Source organism: Mus caroli, chromosome 2, assembly GCF_900094665.2.
Source record: "Mus caroli chromosome 2, CAROLI_EIJ_v1.1, whole genome shotgun sequence".
Classification (NCBI taxonomy): Eukaryota; Metazoa; Chordata; class Mammalia; order Rodentia; family Muridae; genus Mus; species Mus caroli.
This window is the reverse complement of record NC_034571.1, coordinates 120,920,699-120,940,039: the sequence shown is the minus strand read 5'-3', so window position 1 is coordinate 120,940,039 and position 19,341 is coordinate 120,920,699. Positions and strand designations below refer to the sequence as shown.

The 19,341-nt window shown below is 43.7% G+C and overlaps 1 protein-coding gene across 1 annotated transcript in view; it reads right to left on the bottom strand.

Annotated features, from left to right (window-relative positions):
• Nucleotides 1-19,341, bottom strand: part of Acoxl (acyl-CoA oxidase like) — a 276,006-nt gene that overhangs the window by 11,693 nt on the left and 244,972 nt on the right. The window contains 1 exon segment of the mRNA XM_021179280.2: nucleotides 8,618-8,719. Within this exon segment, the coding sequence (XP_021034939.1) occupies nucleotides 8,618-8,719 (102 nt within the window).

Below are 19,341 nucleotides of genomic sequence, written 5' to 3'. Positions count from 1 at the left end.
TTGTAGACCAGGCTGGCCTCGAACTCAGAAATCCGCCTGCCTCTGCCTCCCGAGTGCTGGGATTAAAGGCGTGCGCCACCACGCCCGGCTATACCAATGTTTTAAAACCAAGTGGTTTTAACTTTTTTTTTTTCTTAAGTGGTTTTAACTGTTAAAAACTAGACGGGTTATTCACACTGTTGCATACCCACAGTGTGAAATACTACTTGGTAATTATAACTCAGGCTCTTGATACATGAAACAGCATAGATGTATCTCCAGAAAATGATGTGGGAGGGGGAAGCCGATTCTGAATCGGGTATGTTATGTAACCCATTGCAGAAAAGATGGTTATGCACATGAAGAACGGATTGGTGCATGTGACCTATGATTAAAGAGGAGGGGCAATGGAAGATGGTATGACCACAAAAGACCACGAGAGGGTTCCTGTGGTAATGGAAGCACACTGCCCTGCAGGAGATATTCTAAAGCTTTGCAAGGTATTTCCAAACGGGGGAAGTAGGTAAAGAATTGTGAAACCGTCGTGCATTACTCTGGACAGGTGCATATGAACGTGTTATTCTCCCCAAACAAAACATTTAATTCAGAAAGAATTGACCAAGGATAGCATACATTTCAAGTTAGATTCTAATGAGAGAATTTTATATAAGCCCCCAAAGCCTCCTGCTCTGATGTTTATGCCTTTTGGTTGGCATATAATGTGCACAAAGAGATCTAAGCTCAGCCGCTTGCTAAATCATGTCAGAATGAACACACTTATTTATCACACAGGTTAAGAAATAGAACATCTGCCTCCCCAAAAGACTTTAAAAAATAATCCTGTGCTCACACCTGACATTCTTATTACCCTGGCTCAGCAGTAACTCATTAGCTTAACAGAATGGGTGCCTGTGGCGATGATGTGAGCCTATGGCGGCCTTGGGAGCAACTAGCTGCCCAGGAAAGGGGGATGCCAAAGCCTCAGCTTCCACAGATGTACCAGCTCCCGCCCACAGGTCAAGCTTGTCCCTTTTCTGTCACATGCACACCCCCCCCCCCGCCCCTCCGCTATCCTTGTCTGGTTACTAAGTCCTGAACATTCTGAGTATCCCAGAGAAAGGAAAACTTTAAGCTCCACACAGCAGTGATTTTTTTTTTTTTTTAATGAAAGAGCAGGCAGGGACGGGGGAAGACACAGGAATGGGGTGGTAGCTAGTGCTGGAGAGATGGTTTACTGGTTAAGAGCATTGACTCCTGTGGCAGAGGACTTGGGTTTGGTTCTCAGCACCCACCTCTGGCAGCTAACACCTGCCTGTAACACCAGTTCAGGAGGATCTAACACCCTCTACTGGCCTCCTCAGGTATAGCATGAGCATGCTGCCCATAAGCCCATGCAGGCATATATACATGCATGTTCATAAAAATAAATGAATAAACATTAAAAATAAGAATTGAAGGGAATAGATAACTTACACTTACCCTCAGGATGTGAAAGGCAACTAGAAGGAGATTTGCTTTTCTATGTGTTATGTCAGAATGGATACACTGAGGGTTATTTGTTTCTGTTTCAAGTGAAATCCATCGGGAGGCAGAGGCGGGTAGATTTCTGATTTCCAGGCCAGCCTGGTCTACAAAGTGAGTTCCAGGACAGCCAGGGCTACACAGAGAAACCCTGTCTCGAAAAACCAAACCAAAAAAAAAAAAGAAAGAAAGAAAGAGGAAAAAAAATCAAGTGAAATCCATTACATTTTACAGGAATCATAATAAGATCATTGTCTGTAACTGGGACTGGGGTCCGGTGGGGTCCATCTCCTGAAAAGTCTTCTCGGTACAGCACAATCACTCTCAGGTACAAATTACAACCATCAGATGTTTGTGAATCCTGGACTGAGGGTATGACCCTCAGAGGGAAGAGTGTCCCACCCACTTTCCCAGCACGTGAGGCATCTCCCTGAGGGGTCCAGGCTGATGGCCCCGGAAGAACCCAGAGGGTGGGTATCTGCAAAACAACTCGCCTCATCTGCTGCTCTTGAACGAAGGAAATAGATCCTGGTTCATTTTCCAGATACACAAAACTCTACTGTGGCCATGAGGTCTGAGCAGGTGGCTGCCAGGTGAGAATCAGGACGGGTGGCTGGGTATGACCCCATGATCTTCTGTTACTGGTTAAACCAAAGAAACCAACCCCCACGTGTATTTTTCTTAACCTCAGCTCAATGGCTCCAATTTATCAGTTCAAGCTAGTGCTTCATGCCACTGATGCACACAGGGGTTGGGAGGGGAAAGGAGAAGGAGACATCCCTAGCCTTCAGCAGTGATCTGCAGCACTAACAGTCTTCCCGTCTCTCTGTTTTAAGGTCTTTGGTCCTAGGAATAGATGGTTGGATAGGACAGACACTCTTGTTTTTCCCTGTTATCCTCCAGAGAGGCACCAACAGTCCTACAGAAGAGGCAATGGGTTCAGCCCCATCCTGGTTACCCTTTCAATTCCAACAGAATTTGAAGCCTTTTAGTTTCATGTTCAGTGAGACCATTCCAAAACAACACCCCTACCTACTCCTTGACCTTGGTCCCCAGCAGGATCTGTGTTCTCTTTCCCTAGCAGGCTAGCTCTCACCATCTTTCCCTTTTGGCAGGGATGTCACAGCAGGGTTCCTATACCTCAGCACTTGCCAGAAGCCACACGAGTTGGACTTAAACTGGTGGGAAGCCGGAATCTTTTCTCACACATCCCTCTGACAAAGGAAAGTGAGAGTGTAGGCAGTAGCCAAGGCTTTAGGGCCAAGGAGCCCTGCCTCAGTTTCCTACTCCTGTGGATGTTTTTCAACACCCACTGCTTGAAACCTCAGCTCAGGCTGCACAGATCTTGCCATATGAACACCTGCTGAGCCGCCTTGGACAAAGGCAAACAGGGATGGGAAATCTAAGTGTTCTTCAGAAAGCACATCCCAGGGAGCACAGAAATCAGCCAAGGAAGGCTCTGCAGAAGGTGAGATCTCCGTGAGCACTCACTGAGCTTCATGACTTTGAGTGTGGGGCATACATTTTCCTGGAAGCTAAGGCTGAGACTAAAGGGTTCACAGCCCAAATCATCTTTCCCACTTACAGCTCTTCTCCTATTTTTTTTTTCTGTTGCTTTTTCTTCCCTGACTCTTTTAGCATTTGCATTTCTAGTCTATGTGTAGTTCAAAATAAACGAGTAACAAGTGAATACAAGCACCACATATAAATAAATGAAAACCTGTAAGGTACAAAGGTAATAATGAGGATCACCCATCTCCTGAATTTGAACAGTGGCCTAGAGATCCTTGCTTAAGGGACACTTCTGCACACTCTTACTCTAAGCCATTTAAGAATGAAGCCCCGTGCCAGTGGTACTGGGAACTACTGGAAGGACCCATCAACCATTAGTCTTGAATGTTCCTTCTCTTCAGCAATTCGACTATCTGATTGACTGAACTGAAACTTAAACTCTAGCCAGAAGGGTCATTCTAGCAGAGCAGGCACAGCCAAGCGCCCAGGTCACACCCCTTCAGCAGACCCCTGGAAGCTCTCACCAATGAAATGAATCATCTCTTCCTGCACAGAAGACCGAGGCTGCCAGGTCTGCTCTCTGCTTTGTCTTACAAGTGAGGCAAAGCAAAATGTGGGCTCTGCCTGGCACTTCTGTGGATGCATCAAAGAAAACATTCTAAGAGTCATAGGAGAAGAACTTGGATGGGCTTAGCTCCAGTAGAGATGTGTCCTAACTCAAAATAGAACAACATTTGGGAAGACTAGTGCAATGTGCTTGAATGTGGGGGTAGGGGTGTCAAAATTTCTTGGACAGAGTCCTGGCTGCTATTTATCTTCTCATTTTATGAATGAGTTTTTGGTGTTTGACCACTGAGATTCTCATTTTTGATTTCCTATGGCCTCTGAGAGGTAGAAGATTAGCCCTCTTATTAGGCCTGGGCCTCCCAAACGTCCCTTGATTCCTGGCAAATCCTTTATCATCTGTCATACATTGACATCTATGTTTCAAGTTCAGCAGGAAACAGAACCTAATTCAACATTTTGCTAAGTATTATCTTCACCATACTGAAGAGGGTCCTCTTTTGATCTGCAGCCCATAGCTAGGTCATGGTTCAGTCAACATACATCAACAGGAAAGCTTCCTTTGATATTGATTTTGCTATTAGTGAGAATAATATTACACACTTTCACATGGTGAAATCTTTCAGGTTTCTTCTCTGCATTCTCTATGTTTTTAAAAAGATTTATTTTATTTTCAACTAAGTGTATGTGAGTGTCTCTGTGTGGAGTATGTGCACATTGAAAGCAGTGCCCTAAGTGTCCAGAAGAAGGCGTGAGATTCCTCTGGCGCTGGAGTTATGGACCAATGTGAGCCTCCTCACATGGATACACACTTTTCAAGGCCGAGCCATCTCTCCAGCCCCAGTTATTTTTACCTTTTGTCCCAGTCCTAGCCATTTTCCAAGACTTATTTCTCCTTTTCTCAACAAGTGGTTAGGAGCCAAGAATGAATGCTAGCATGTTTGTTGATGCTTGCTGGTACCATTTCCTAGCAAGCACATTAGTAAAGAGGCTTGGAGGTGGGAAGATGCAGGTCTCTATAACTGTGGCTGGTTCCTGTTTCACTCTGAGCCTGTTTCCTCATTGGAGAGGAAGGTAAAACAAAAATCATTCACGCAGTTGGAGGATTGTGTGGAATGCCAGTTAGCCTGTCTGTTCCTGAAAGTAGCTTTTGATGTTGTTGTTGTTGTTGTTATTGTTTTCTCACATCAACTTTTCTGCTGAATATTATCAAAATATTTGGGAAACATCTTCAAAGCACCAGTGATTTGACAAAACAATAAAAGCAATTTTAAGAAAAATTAGAGAAATAAGAGAGAAAATTGCATTTCCCTTGAAGCCCTGTACCATTTCCAGCAGACCTGAACTTTCTCTTTGACAGAGGGTCAGTGGCTGAGGAGAGGGCCAGTGGGGATAACAGCAAAACACCAGAGACTGCACTAGGTAAAAACCTTAACAGGAGTCCTGGCCACAATAATCTGGATGCTAGGTAACAGGAAGGTGAAGTAATTCCTCCCTGAATTGTATGGATCATTTGAAGAAACCTCAAGCAAGGTATTCGTTTAGGGCTGGCCTCATCCCGAATGTCTCTTCAGAGTGAAGATGAGTAAGGTGAAGTAATTCCAATTGACTTTATGTAAATCATAGAGATCATTACAAAAGCACCAAGCAGCACACACAGAAGATAACACAGCTGACACAGTAGGAAAAGGAAATAAAAGTTTAAAGATCCAAGAACCTGAAATTGTTACCTGAAGGTTTTAAAATCTACAGGGAAATAAAGGACAATGTTAAATATATTTTGGGAGTAGAAACTAAAAACTGCCTCAGGGAACATGACAAAGAAAGCAGGGACCTGTTCAGATAAAGTCTAACAGCTAGAATAAAATCCAGGGGAGGGGTATGGGTTAGCCCCAAGGAGAATCATACCTGAGGAGCCAGGGAACTTGAAATACTGGAGGAAACACTTAGGCCACTTTCAGGGACACAGAATCCCTGCCTGTCTCATATAGAATTATCAGAACCCTCCTGCTGGGCATCTTCCATTGACCAAGGACCCCAAATCTATTTTTAAGAAAAGCTAATGATTTTCTGGATGACTAGAGGTTTCTGCAAAGAGGTATGGTGGAGGTGGGAAATGATGGAGGTGGGAGATGATGGAGGGGAGAGATGATGGAGAGGTAGGTGATGGAGATGGGAGATGATGAAGGGGAAGATGATGAAGGGGAAATAAGAGAGAGGGAGGTCATGGAGGGGGGAGATGAAATGATAGAGGGAGGAGGTGATGGAGAGGAAGATGATGGAGGGGGAGAGAATGGAGGAGGAGATGATGGAGGGGGAAGATGAAATGATGGGGGGAGGATGGAGGAGGAGACGGTGGAGGGGGAGAGGAAAGAGGGGCAGGTGATGGAGGAGGGGATGATGGAGGGGGAGATGAAATGATAGAGGGGAGAGAATGGAGGGGAAGATGATGAAGGTGGGAGGTGACAGAGGGGGGAATGATGGAGGGGGAGGTGCTGGAGAGGGAAGATGATAAAGGTGGGGGGTGATAGAAGCTGGTGCACCAGCTTCCTCATTCTCTCCCTTTTGAGAACACTTGCATGCTCCAAGTTGGCAGCCTAGAAATCTAACAAGAAGGCCTTTGAGCAACCCTGTTTGCCCTTCCAGAGAAAGGTAGTTCTGAGGAGGCTGCTCATCTCCCAGGATGATGTGAGAGTCCCATGGTTGACAAGTATGGAAATCACATTGCACTCTAAGAATACAAAAGCACTTTCATGGTCTACATAAAGTTGGTCTTCACTCAGCCTCCTTCTGCTATGTTTTTTTCTAGTTCAGCATTACTGATGCCATAGACTCAAATATTCTCTTATATAATAATTTTAATTAAAAAATAATTCTAGAGAACTCCGTAAGTCCTGTATTCACATCACTCCACCCCTTCTCTCTCACTCCAACTCCTCCCATATCCCTGAACTCCCTCTCAAATTCATGACCTCTTCTTTAATATTGTTACATACATACATGCATACACTCATGTATATGTAAAACACCTATTGAGTCAACTTAGTGTTGCTTCTATATGTATATATGTTTAGGGGTGATAGCTTGATTATCTAAAGATAACCAACCATGAGCTTGTCCCTGAAGAAACCTGATTTGCCCTCTCATAGCAGCCACTGATTGTCATCATCTAGGAGTGGGGCCTTGTGAGACTTCCTCCATCCATGTTGGCATGCCAACTGTTGTCTTTATGCAAATCTTGTTCAGCTGACCATGTTGAGATTTCATGGGTGCAACTTTCCTGTCATTTCTAGAAGACATAATTAAGTAGTGTTTTGGTTCTCTGACTCTTCATACTTCTAACCTCTTTTCTGTGTGTACTATTTTTTTAAATTAAGTTCTAAGCGAGTGCTCTCTTTGAGAAATGTCCCCATCAAAGACAGCCGCCACCTATCCATTGCTTCTCTTATAGCCACTTGTGCCTTCAAAGTTTATGTGTCAGAGGGGCTGGTTCGACTGTTCTACCCTACTGGCTTTTCTTCCAGAGGATGTGTGTTCAATTCCCAGCACTCACAAAGGTGGTTCAGAACTGTCTGAAACTCCAGTCCCAAGGGATACAATGGCATTTTCTGTCCACTGAGGGCAACTGCATTACATGTGTAAGACACGTCTTTAGGTAACTACTTATACACTTAAGATAAAAATGAATGATGTGTTGTCTTCAGCAATAAGGCCCTACCATCAAGTTGTGAAGCACAGTCTATAGCCTTGGCAATGGCCTGTGTTGTTTAGGGGTTCCATGGGACCCCTTTGGTCAACAACTCAACAAGATACAGCCCATTCCTGGCACAAGGTTTTACTTTGTGGCCTAAAAAGTCTAGCCTGGGCATTGTCCTCCTCAACATATGGCGACTCCATTTGGATTCTTTTCCTATATGTATATATTTTAGGAAACCTCTATAGCAGTAGGTTTCCATATGGTTTTTCAAATGGCACATAGTATTACTTGTCCCTTCCAAAATTCCTGAATAATCCTTCTATTCTAGTTTTCCATATATACTATACTCTTTCTCCTTCCTTAGGAGATTCATCATAGAAGCTTCTTCTTATAGTAGATGGGAATTAACACAGAGACCCAGAACCAGACAATGTATAGCAAAGGAGAGACTTTGGAGCCTTCAGTCCTGTATGGTATATCTTTATCAAATTCCCCTTGTGGCTCAGGGATCTATGTGGAAGAAGAGGTAGAGAGATTATAAGAGTCAGAGGGGCTTGGATGACTAAGGAACATCCTCTTCCAGACACAAGAGGACTGATGCACATATGGACCCACAGAGACGGTGGTATCAGGCACAAGACCACGTAGATTCAAGCCGGTGGGATCCCAGCACTGAGAAGGGGAAGCAGCCCCACCCTAACTAAGAAAGATGCTACTTATAATTGATAACTGCTGGCAAAGGAGTGTCTCTTATTGAGTGTCATTGGGCATATTAACTACAGTTTGTGTTTTTACAAATCTGTATCGAGACTCTTGATATAATGAGCCTCTCTGAAGACTACTGAGTCTTCAGTTTCTTTGTGCCTCTGCAGAGGAGGTGTACCAGGGACAGGCTTTGCTGCTGCTGCAGTGCCACCTCTGTCTGTGGTCTCTATCCCTACAGCAGCAATCTGGGATGGGTTAATGGCTCCACCTTACTTACAGGTGCTAAGTAGCTTTCACTTTCATTGTCACTGCTGACATAAAATTACCACAGGATTTTTCTCCTGAATATGAAGGACGAATTAATATGCTTTGGAAGGATTAGGAAAAATATTAATACCGATCTCCATCAAAACAAGGAAAACACACGTTCCTGTCTCTGCTCTCGACGTCAGGAAGCTCATATATAGTGAGTTAGTCTTTGTCACTTAATAGAATCATCACAGTCTGAAGCTATGCACACAAAGTCCTAAAGGCCTAAAGTCAACACTCAGAAAATGGCGACAGAGTGGCAGGGACATTTTCTGAGGAAGCCAAGAGCCGAAGGCTGCTGCTGCGCATGCACAGAGTGTCTCCTCTTACCTGAGCCCTGATCAGCATGCTGGCCTTGGTGGTCAGGTATTTATGTTCTAAGTACCAGCCTCGCTCCTGGAACACCAGCTTCATTCCATACAGCAGACAGAACTGAAGAGTGAGAGACAGGAAACAAGCTAACGTTAGAAAAACGGTGTCTGTAAGGATGTGGGACAACACATCCCGTTTCCAAAAACCAGAAAGTCCTTAATTAAAATGGCCATGATTTGGATAAAAAGTATGTTTTATTGTTTTAACTTTCCGATGAACCTTGAAAGCAAATCTAAAAGTAGGACAGACAGTAAAAGGGGGTCCCTGGTGTCAGTTCCATTCGAGAACTCTTAACACCGGTCAACCTTGGTTCACATGTAACTTCCTCCATGCTCTCCCCACCCGGGTGACTTAGAATAGACTTTGAAAGACACCCGTAGTTCTCTTTGCCTCCCTTCCATTCATGAACGATTCCCTGCAATGCCATCTTGATAGTTTTCCATTGAGCAGCACTTGATTAAACTTTCACAGAAATATCACTCCTCACTTACATCTCGCCTCAGGATGTTTTCCTGGTTACATTTCTGAAAGCAAGCACACTGGGTGACATCACAGGCAGCCACCAAGCAGAAATAAACTCATTTTCCAGAGGCAGAGTGGCTTTTCATTTAACTGCTCACTTCTTCACCATTTACTATCCCATCATTTCAAATTGTGGGGGCGTGCTGTGCAGGAGCCTTCTCAGCTCCACCCGAGCTTCAGCAATCAGACCTCTGACCTTCTCATTTCATCTCCACGCCCACTCAAGTCCCCTCTGTAGTACTGTGGCACAAAGCCCAGGCCTACCGCTCCATCCACAAACACTCCTCACCTTCGTATCTCTAAGATAATGGCTTTTGTGAAGATGGCCTTAGGTGGGAAGACAGCTCAGTGACAGGGTGCTGGCCTCACGTGTAAGAGCTCAGTTTGGGTTCCCATCATCCCCTTAAAAAAGTAAAAGCTGGGTTTGGTAGATAATGTTTGAAATCCCAGAACTGGGAAGTAGAGACAGGGGGTTCACTGGCCAGCCAATCTAGCCAACCACTAAACTCCAGGTTCAGTGAAATGTTCTCCAAAAGTAAGGGGAACAATGAAAGAAGATGCCCATTGTCAACCTCTGCTCTCCCATAGGCACATGTATCTTCATACATGGGTATACAAACATGTGCATATATGCAATATATGTGTAGGCAAGATGTAGGAAAAGCATGAGGGATAATGGAGTTCCTTACAGCTGGAAACTCTGGCTGGGAGAGTCCGATGGGAAGATGAATACAAAGGGTAGCTGTTGTAGTCTGAAAGAACGGTGCACACATGTGCTCTAAGGAGAGTCGTGGATCATCAGCCAAGGTGGCTCCCCTCAGGGAGGTAAGAAGGAGACAGAGAAATTCCAACATTGTACTATTCCCCTAGAGTCTGAATCCAACAGAGTTGAGAGGGCAAGGATCTGCCATGATTTGAACATGTTTCCTTCAAGTCCCCCAGCTGGAGACATAATCTTCAAGTTAATGGTCCTTTGAGGTGGAGCTTTTGAAAGGATGAGACCAGCATGTCACCTTTTATAGGGAGAAAGAACAGAACTAGAATCCTTGTCCTGTGATGTTCTCTGCCATGCTAAGATGCAGCAAGAAGCCAGCCCCTCACCGGATGCGATGGGGACACCATGCTCTTGGAACTTTCCAGCCTCCCGCACAGCTGTGAGCCAAATATATTTCTATTCTTCATAAAGTATCCATTTGGCGTGTTTTGTCACAGCAACAGGAAAGAAACTAAGATAGATCGCATCCGTGCATGCTAAGTGGGTCAGCTTCCCAAGGATATCCAGGGTAGAGAAGAGAGTAGAACTGGAGAGAAAAAGATACCCATCACAAGTCCTGGTGTTAACATCAGCCTCTCATCCAGTCCTACCAAATTCAAGTCAAAGTCCACTGAATTGCAGAAAGCTGCTGGCGAGCCAGCCTCTGCCTACACAATGCAGGCTTAGCTCCATCCTGTCAGCTACACCAGACTCTCAGGGCATTTACTGGCCGGCTGCTCTTTTCTTTAGGTTCTGGGTCACCTTCCTGCTGATACTGTGAATTGGCTTTTAAAGTCTGCTTGTTTCAGTAATGCAGCTTAGACTCTGCAGAGGCTGCCCTCCTGGCTTGTCTGTGTAAACAGGATGGGTGCTGGCTCTTTGAGGTTACCAGAATCACATCTAGGTAGAGGTACCAAGGGCCCAGGCTTCTGCATCCAGCTCTTCAGTGCTCTCAGTGCCAGGAAAGTCATTTATATTAAACTCTTCTTCATTGGGGATTAAGGCTATGAATGAGCTTAGAGGAGCTCTAGGAGGTACAGGAATTTCCTGCTTGGTTCTGTCTAGGGTCCAACAAAGGGACTGCCAGGGACAATCTCCAGTGATTCATACTATTTACTACTGACCCCGTGACTTCTGCTGCCTGCAAAACAAATCAGGAGTCTGTGACAACTTCTAAATACCAGACCTTAACAACATAGAGACTTTCATTCTTTTCCCGTGTGTGTGTGTGTGTGTGTGTGTGTGTGTGTGTGTGTGGTGTGTGCATGTGTATGTGCATGGTATGAGGTATGTGTGTGTGTGTTGTATGTGGTGTGTGTGTGTGTAATATGTGGTGTGTGTGGTGTATGTGCCCTGTGTGTGTGTGTGTGTGGTGTGCATATGTTTGTGCATGGTATGTGGTATGCATATGTGTGTGCGGTATATGTATCCATGCATGTACATACGGAAAGGGGGGGTATTCCTGCTCTACCCCTCTCTACATTATTCTCTCAGCACTGAGTTTCTCACTAAACCTGGAGTGATGCTGGTGGCCAGCAGGCACAGGTGATCTGTCTGTCCATCCCCTAATGACTTTTCACATGGGACTTCAACCCAGATTCTCACATTTGTGCCATAAGCACTCTTAACCACTGAGTCATCTCTCCAGCCCTCTTCGTCTTTTTGTGTATCTATTTTTCTATTTGAAGCAGGGTGACATTATGTAGCCCTGGCTAGCTTGGAACTCATTTACACAGACCAGATTGCCCTCAAATTCATACAAATCTGCCCACTTCTGCCTCTCAAGGGTCACGACCTGGCCTTTTTGTCTTTAATACAATCAGCCTTAACTGTTACTTTCTTTTTACTACATAAATTTATGTTTTTTTTTAAGATTTATTTTATGTGTATGTGTGCATACACGTGTATGTATTTGAGTGTGTGTGTGTGTGTGTATGTCTCATCTGTCATTGTGTGAGGGTGCTCATAGAGAACAGAAGAGGGTGTCAGATCTCTTAGAACTGTAAGTTACAGGTGGTTATAAGTACCTAATGCGGGTGCTGGAAATCGAACTCAGGTCCTCTGGAAGAGCAACAAGTGCTCTTAACTACTAAGCCACCTCTTTTTCCTACAAGCTTAGTTTTTGTGTTTTCTTGAACCTGATGGCTTCTAGACAGTCACTCTCTTTTTAAGATGCCAGAAAAGAGGAAATGTATCCAGATGTTTTTGCATCTCAGTGGTCCCTGCAGCTTCATTATGCCCTGAGTTTGGGATCTATGCTTTTATATGCAAAGTAAATACAATGTACTCTCATACAGTCACATAGTATTTTTAAATAAATAAATTGGAAAAGTGTTATATGCATTTGGTTTATAAAAATATTTGATCATTGAATACTTACACCTACACCCTTCTTACTATGAACAGCTTTTAATCAACCCATGAAGACATAACTACATCCTTAAGCAGATACTTACAGATTTGTTCTTTTGTAGCTGTCTCCATGATGTGTCTTACCCCAAGCCCTTTGAAATCTCTATGGATTTTGATTCAGTCACCTGATACAATATTACATACACGTTTGTAAAGTCGTGCTTACAATAGAACCTTTACTCTTCAGAGCTTAATGAAAGAAATGAGATAACTTTTTCTAAAAGCATATGGGTTCTAGTTTGGAGTAGGATAATCATAATGGTAAATGTTAGTGGTTGACTTCGCAGAATCTAGAATCACCTGGAGACAAGTCTCTGGCCAGGCTTGGGGAAGGGATTATTTGATTGTTTCCAGTGATGTGGGAAGACCTGTCCACTGTGGACTGCACCATTCCCTGGCTGGCATCTGGATTATGTATGTAGTGAAGGGAAGCTGAGCATTAACACGTATCTATTGTTGTCTGCTTCTTGGCTGTGGATATAATTTGACCAGCTGCTTCAAGCTCCTGTAGCCTTGACATCCTGGCCAGAATGGAGCAGACAGTAATCTTGAGCTGTAAGCCAGAATACGTAAATCTTTTTTCTCTTAAATCACTGTGTCAGAGTGTCCTGTCACAGCAACAGGATAGAAACTAAGAAACTGGAGTAGATGACTTTCCTCACTTCCTGGAAGGTATGAAGAGAGAGACAATTTGAAAATTCTGAAAAATAAATGGTAGCAACCAGACTGGGGAAGACCAGACTTTAAAACATGCATGGCTGAACTGATGGTAAGATGAACCTTTCCCTCTTTATCCTTCACGCAGCTGGTCCCTCAAGGCAGGTGCGCAGAAGCAGGTTAACTAAGCCATGGTTTTCTAGCTGGAAGGGGAGCCTCAGGGAAGCAGACAGTTATAGGTAGGAATGTAGGGTGGGCTTGGGGAAACAGACCCACAAAACTGTGAACTTCTGATCTCAGCCTTAGGTGTACAAGTATGAACCAATAATGCTAAGCACCAAAAAGACTATGACAACTGAGCCTGAGGACAGAGGAGAATACAGGAACTAGCGTGGGCAGTGAGTGGCAGGTAAATAGACAGTCTGAATGGAACAGCCAAGGCAGGTTAGTGCAATATGTAAAGGGAAACAAAGGAACAGCTAGCTGAAGAAACAAATAGAAGCAGAATAAAATGGTGGACACAGATATCAATAATGACATGGGGAGCCGGGCGTTGTGGCGCACGCCTTTAATCCCAGCACTCGGGAGGCAGAGGCAGGTGGATTTCTGAGTTCGAGGCCAGCCTGGTCTACAAAGTGAGTTCCAGGACANGTTCGAGGCCAGCCTGGTCTACAAAGTGAGTTCCAGGACAGTCAGGGCTACACAGAGAAACCCTGTCTTGAAAAACCAAAAAAAAAAAAAAAAAAGACATGGACATAAACATCAGTAAATATAACATGCCTAAACACACTAATCAAAACAGGGGTTTTTAAAATGATTTTTTAAAGTTTTAAAATAATTAAATTACATGTGTGTGTGTGCGTGTGTGTGTATGTGTGTATGTGCACACGCGCGCATTGCACCTGCTTGTACAGCATGCATATGCACAGGAGTGGAGACCAGAGGGGGTGTTGAGTGTCTTCTCTATCAATCTTGGCCTTACTGCTTCGGGGCAGGGTGTCTCACTGAATTAGAAGAAGCTTGCTATTTTAGGCTGGATAGCAAGTGAGCTCTCATGACCTGCCTGTCTCTGTGCTGCCAATGCTGAGATTTCAGGCACCCATAGCCAGGCCCATCTGTTCATGTGTGTGTTGGTTTCACCTAGGTTCCTCCTATTTGCAGAGCAAGCTTGCTTACCCACCAAGCCACCCTCCACCCCTGCATTGCACACTTTAAATATCTGTGAGTGAATTCGAATTACTGTATCTTCTTTTATCACTCTGTTATTGTGATATAATTTCCTCTATTTCCAGATGTTTTCTTTGCTCTACTGTCAGATTTTTCTAATATTAAAAACATTGTATATCCTGTAATTACCATAGAGCAGACCAAGTAACCAATAACAACAAGAGAAACCAAGACAGTCTTTTGACACTTGGAGACTAAACTGCATCTTTCTTAATAATTTATAAATAGAGAAATAAATCTCAAGGGTCATGAAGAAAATTAAGACAAAATATGCAAATCCTTGTGTGACATAGAGAAAGCAGTTCTCAGAGGCAAATTCATACCAGATTTTTAACTTAAAGAAGAAAAATCAATGGGAAGTGTCAGCCTCAAGAATCTTAGAAAACCAAGAGTAAAATAAATCCAAAGCAACACAACAAAAGAGAAATACAGGATATATATATATATATGTAAAAATGTAAAAATGAAAACGGAAAATCATTTGAGATAAATGAAAACCAACATTTGCTATTTTAAATTATGATTCACATATTTAACACAGTCCTAATGGGCTTGAGAATGTAAAACGAGACACACCAATTATTAACATCATATATGAAGTAGCAGAAAGCTACACAGCCCCACAGAAACTAAAAGGAAATATGGGAAACCGTGGGCTTCACTCATGCAAATCTCTCAACTTAAAATAGAGCAGTTTATATAATATTGTATGTTACCAATCACATAAGAAATACTTGACTAGAATAGTCTTACAAAGATTAAAGAAATTGAATCTATCCTTTTTAAAGTTTCTGGAAAGCAGCCAGGAAGCGTGATGGTCTTGTTGGTGAATCACACCTGTATCTAACAAAGAACAACACTGCATGTATACACTAAGTGTCTACTTCCGGAAAATGCAAGAGCAGGGCACCCTACTGTCTTCACTATTAGGGCTTCTATTCTTGTGATAAAGGCCATGACCAAAAGCATCTTGGGGATGAGAGGATTTATTTCTCTTACAGCTCTCAGCTCACCTCAGTGCACTTGCCTTGGAGGAGTGGTTCTCAATCATGAGTAGATTTTGCACTTGGCAATGTATGGAGTCATTTTGCTCATTGAAATTGAGGAATTTTATTAGCATCTATTGAGGTAGAAGCTGGGGATACCCCCAAACACCCTGCAGTGGGCAGGAACACTCCCTCCCTAAACACTGAGGCTGGATGGGCCGAGTATCTATACACACTTGAGTACAACAGCTCTCTGCCACTGTAACAGATATGTGAGTTTACCAACTGATAGGGAGACAAAGTTAATTTGAGCTCACAGTTTTGAACTCTTGAGTCCAGAGATATTACTCTTGGGCCTCTGGTGGGGAGTGTATGATATAGCAAAATACACTGATACATTTAAAAAAAAAAAACAAAAACAAAGGAAGAGACTGGGGTCACACCTACCCTTTCCAGGACATGCTCATAGTAATCTAAAACCTCTCAAAGGGTCTCATCTCTTACACTGCCAATGTAGGCATTAAACTTTTAACACGCGGGAGACATTTACCATTCAAAGATGCACCCAAGGTGAAGAAAGCTGTCTTAGAGAATCAAAGGCCTATATTCACATAACAGTCCACACAGGAATATTTCAGTGAGCAAACATTTTCTAATGGGTGAACAGAAAAACTTGTAGATCCATACAATAGAGTATGACTCAGCAACAAAAAAGGATTATCCATTGATTGTTACAACAACTTGGCTGAATCTCATAGTCATCATGGCAAGAGAAAGATGTGAATATAGAAAAGTTTAGGGCTGTGAACTTCCATTTATGCATTTTTAAACAGAGAAAACTATAGCCACAGAGACTACACCACTGATTTCCAGAGGGCATTAGAAAGGAGAAACAAATATTATAAAGCTATGGCTGAAGACTAGTCTAGGAATGGTTAAATTACATAAATCTTTGTGTGTCAAAATTCACAGTTCTATAAATTCCCCAACAAAATCATCAGGCTTTATACTAACTTAGAAAATACATATTTAAAAAAATTAAACTCTAAGTCTGACATTTCAGTCTCTAACAGACCACCCATGAACCCATAAGAGTAGAATGGAAGGGATGGAGCTAAGACAGAAGGATGAATGATAGCTTTATTCCACTTGAGCTGTCTAGTAAGTTCTAAGCCAGTCTGGGTATTGAGGGAGACCTTGTCTCAAGACAAAACAAAAGATTGTAGTGATGGGACAACGTCCCCTCAGAGATGCAGACATTCTGACACTGTAGAACAAAGCGTCTCTCCTGTTGGCAGTGACATTGCTGAGAACACGCCTGTGGCGCTACCAACGGTTGAAGGGTTTAACAATACAATGATGCGTGTTTTGTGATGCTTGATAATAATGAACTTGTACGGTGTGTGGTACTGATCTGAACCCTGACTAGACTGCATGCCATCATCTGTAGTGTCCCTCTTACAGAAGCAGCTGACAGCGAAACCTCATCTCACGGCCTCATCTCCTGCTTGCTCGGTCTCTTGAGTGTGTCAGGATCCGTAGGGTTTCTCAGACCATATATCATCGCTCAATGAGGAGTGAGCATGTATTATACAGTCTCTGCATCTCATTCCATGCCTACGCCCCTCTCTTTGAAATGGCAAACTCCAAGCTGAAATGTCCACATTCTTAGAAGTTCTCTGTATCTTAAATCTTGTCCAAGGACCCCTCCATTAACATGACTTCTTGCCTCTTGGGTTCTCACAACTACATGTTTTTCCCCTCCATTACACAATCTGCCTGCTGGTGTAATTATCTGGGCACGTGATTCACTCTTTGATCACAACATGATCAAAACGCTCATGCATCTTGGAGTGCCCCACTGTGCCCAGGCCAGTATCGGGGCCCCATGTGCACTTTGTGAAACCAATGAGTTCTGAGAGCCTTGGTTCCCAGGAAACTAGGCCTACTGGGACTCGAAACAGAAGAACTAAGGGGGCTGCCTGCAATTTATGACAAGCTGGTGGCCTGCATACATAGCCTGACTGCATAATAAGCCGGGGGATGAAGCAAACGGGTCTAGTTGGCCTGTGGTGTCAGAGAAGATGAACAAAGCTTATTAACACAGGGGAAGAGCAGCGTGAGTATGGAACAGCTTCCCCCAGCAGCAACCCAGTTCTCTCACTGTGATGAAGTGGTCTGCCTCCGGCCTCAGCCTTTAGCCGCTTGGGATCCCTGTTATTGCCTTGTAAAATTGATGGGCGATGGTGCGATCTCCCGGTTTAAGGAATTTCTGTCAGCATTAGCGAGAAAATACCAGCTTTGCGATTTCTAAGGGCATTCCTTATATCAGAAAAGTGACTTAAATTGGGCTGGATTGGAGCAATGCCTACCTCTGAGCTTTCAAGTTCCCCACTGAGTCCCCTCCAGGTCTCAGCTGTGAGCTCAGGTAAGGCAGCCACAATCATTTTTAACCCCAAAGCAGGGAAGGCAGTGTGGTGTCCATTTTAGTGTCCTTTTATTTGACCATTTGAGGAAGTTGTTCATAATTAAAATTCAACTTCCAAACTATTTGGAGATGTGTCTCTATTTTAAAAAAACTCAACCCAGTCACAATCTAGGTGTTCTAGGAGTGGGAGGTGGGGACGGAGTCTCATGTGGCTCTTTGGCTGGCTCCGTCTTTAGCACCATGTTCTGTAGTAGAGGTGATTTCTCTTCAGGATAGCCCACATGCTGCTGGGGTCATGGTGTATCAAACACACAGGAGTGGACAAAAGGCAGGGACGGCCTCCCAGCAGCCTTCTGTCTGCCTTACTGATAAGTCTGGATGCAGCTGCATCCTGGTCTTCAGATGACAGAAAATGAAAAGCACAGGAGATGAGATCAACACACACACAGGGAGATGATAGAAAGATGTGAAGAAGGAGACTTTGGCCATCTTTTTAAGAGCTAGTGAAGAGTCGGGGCAAGTGAGGGTGATAGGAAGATAGTTCTCCTGCAACCCCGTGACACACAGTTAGCCTGAGGTTGCCATACTCTGGCAAACCCACTCTCCGCCTTGTAAATATTATCATGTAGAACAAATTCAGCAAGCTAGCTATGCATGCTAGGCTACACACTCAGGGGATCCTTGTATAGCTTACTGTGCAGGCTGGTTGAGACTCTGGCTGGCTCTTAAATGTTCTCCAAAAACCTGTTTCTTAGAGGTTTTAACTCCAACTTGGAACCTTTAAGAGGTAGGTCATGGTGATACGTCTTTTGGTCATTGGCCTAAACCCTTGAAGGAATACTGGGAGTTGGGCTCTTCTGTCCTTCCTACCATCCTGGCTCAAAATGAATGGCTTTGCTCTTGCTCTACTATGCAGCTTTCCCAAACCAGGTGCCCAAAAGCAGGGCAACCACCCAATCCTAGACCAAAACCTTTGAAACCGTGAGCCAAAATAGAGCTTTAACCTCTTTTCTCTCCTTTCATTTTGTGGTGTTGGGAATCTTACTGCTGAACTATATCCCCAGCTCTCAGGATGATGGGCCTGTACCACTATACCCCCTACCTGTTTTCTATCTAAGTTTCTTAGTCTGGATATTTGTTACAGTTACAGAAAGCTGACTCACACATTGGCAGAGAAGCACACCCCTATTGCATGCATTGAAACTGGAGAGTTGTGGAATTGTATTAATCTGGAATCAGACTGATCCCAACTTAGCTTACTGTCATCCTCAGTTCTCAACCATCCCTGGCTTCTTTCTTATCTTATTTTGTCTATGAACTCCCATTACTATGCACCATTTGTTGAAGAGGCTGTATTTTCTTCTGTTGGATTTGCTGTTGATTTTTCAACAAGCCAGGTGGCCCTGTTTGTGCACATATTTCTGCATTTCCCTGCATGGTGTGAACCACTGAGCCATGTGCATCTACCAACAACGTAGTCTTGATGACTCTAATTACAATAGTTGAAACTGTTCTGACTGATGCCTCCCACTTCATTTTCTTCTCACGACATTTTAGGCTCTTCTAGGTGCTTTTCGTTACTTAAAAATTTCAGAATGAGCCGGGCGTGGTGGCACACGCCTTTAATCCCAGCACTCGGGAGGCAGAGGCAGGCGGATTTCTGAGTTCGAGGCCAGCCTGGTCTACAAAGTGAGTT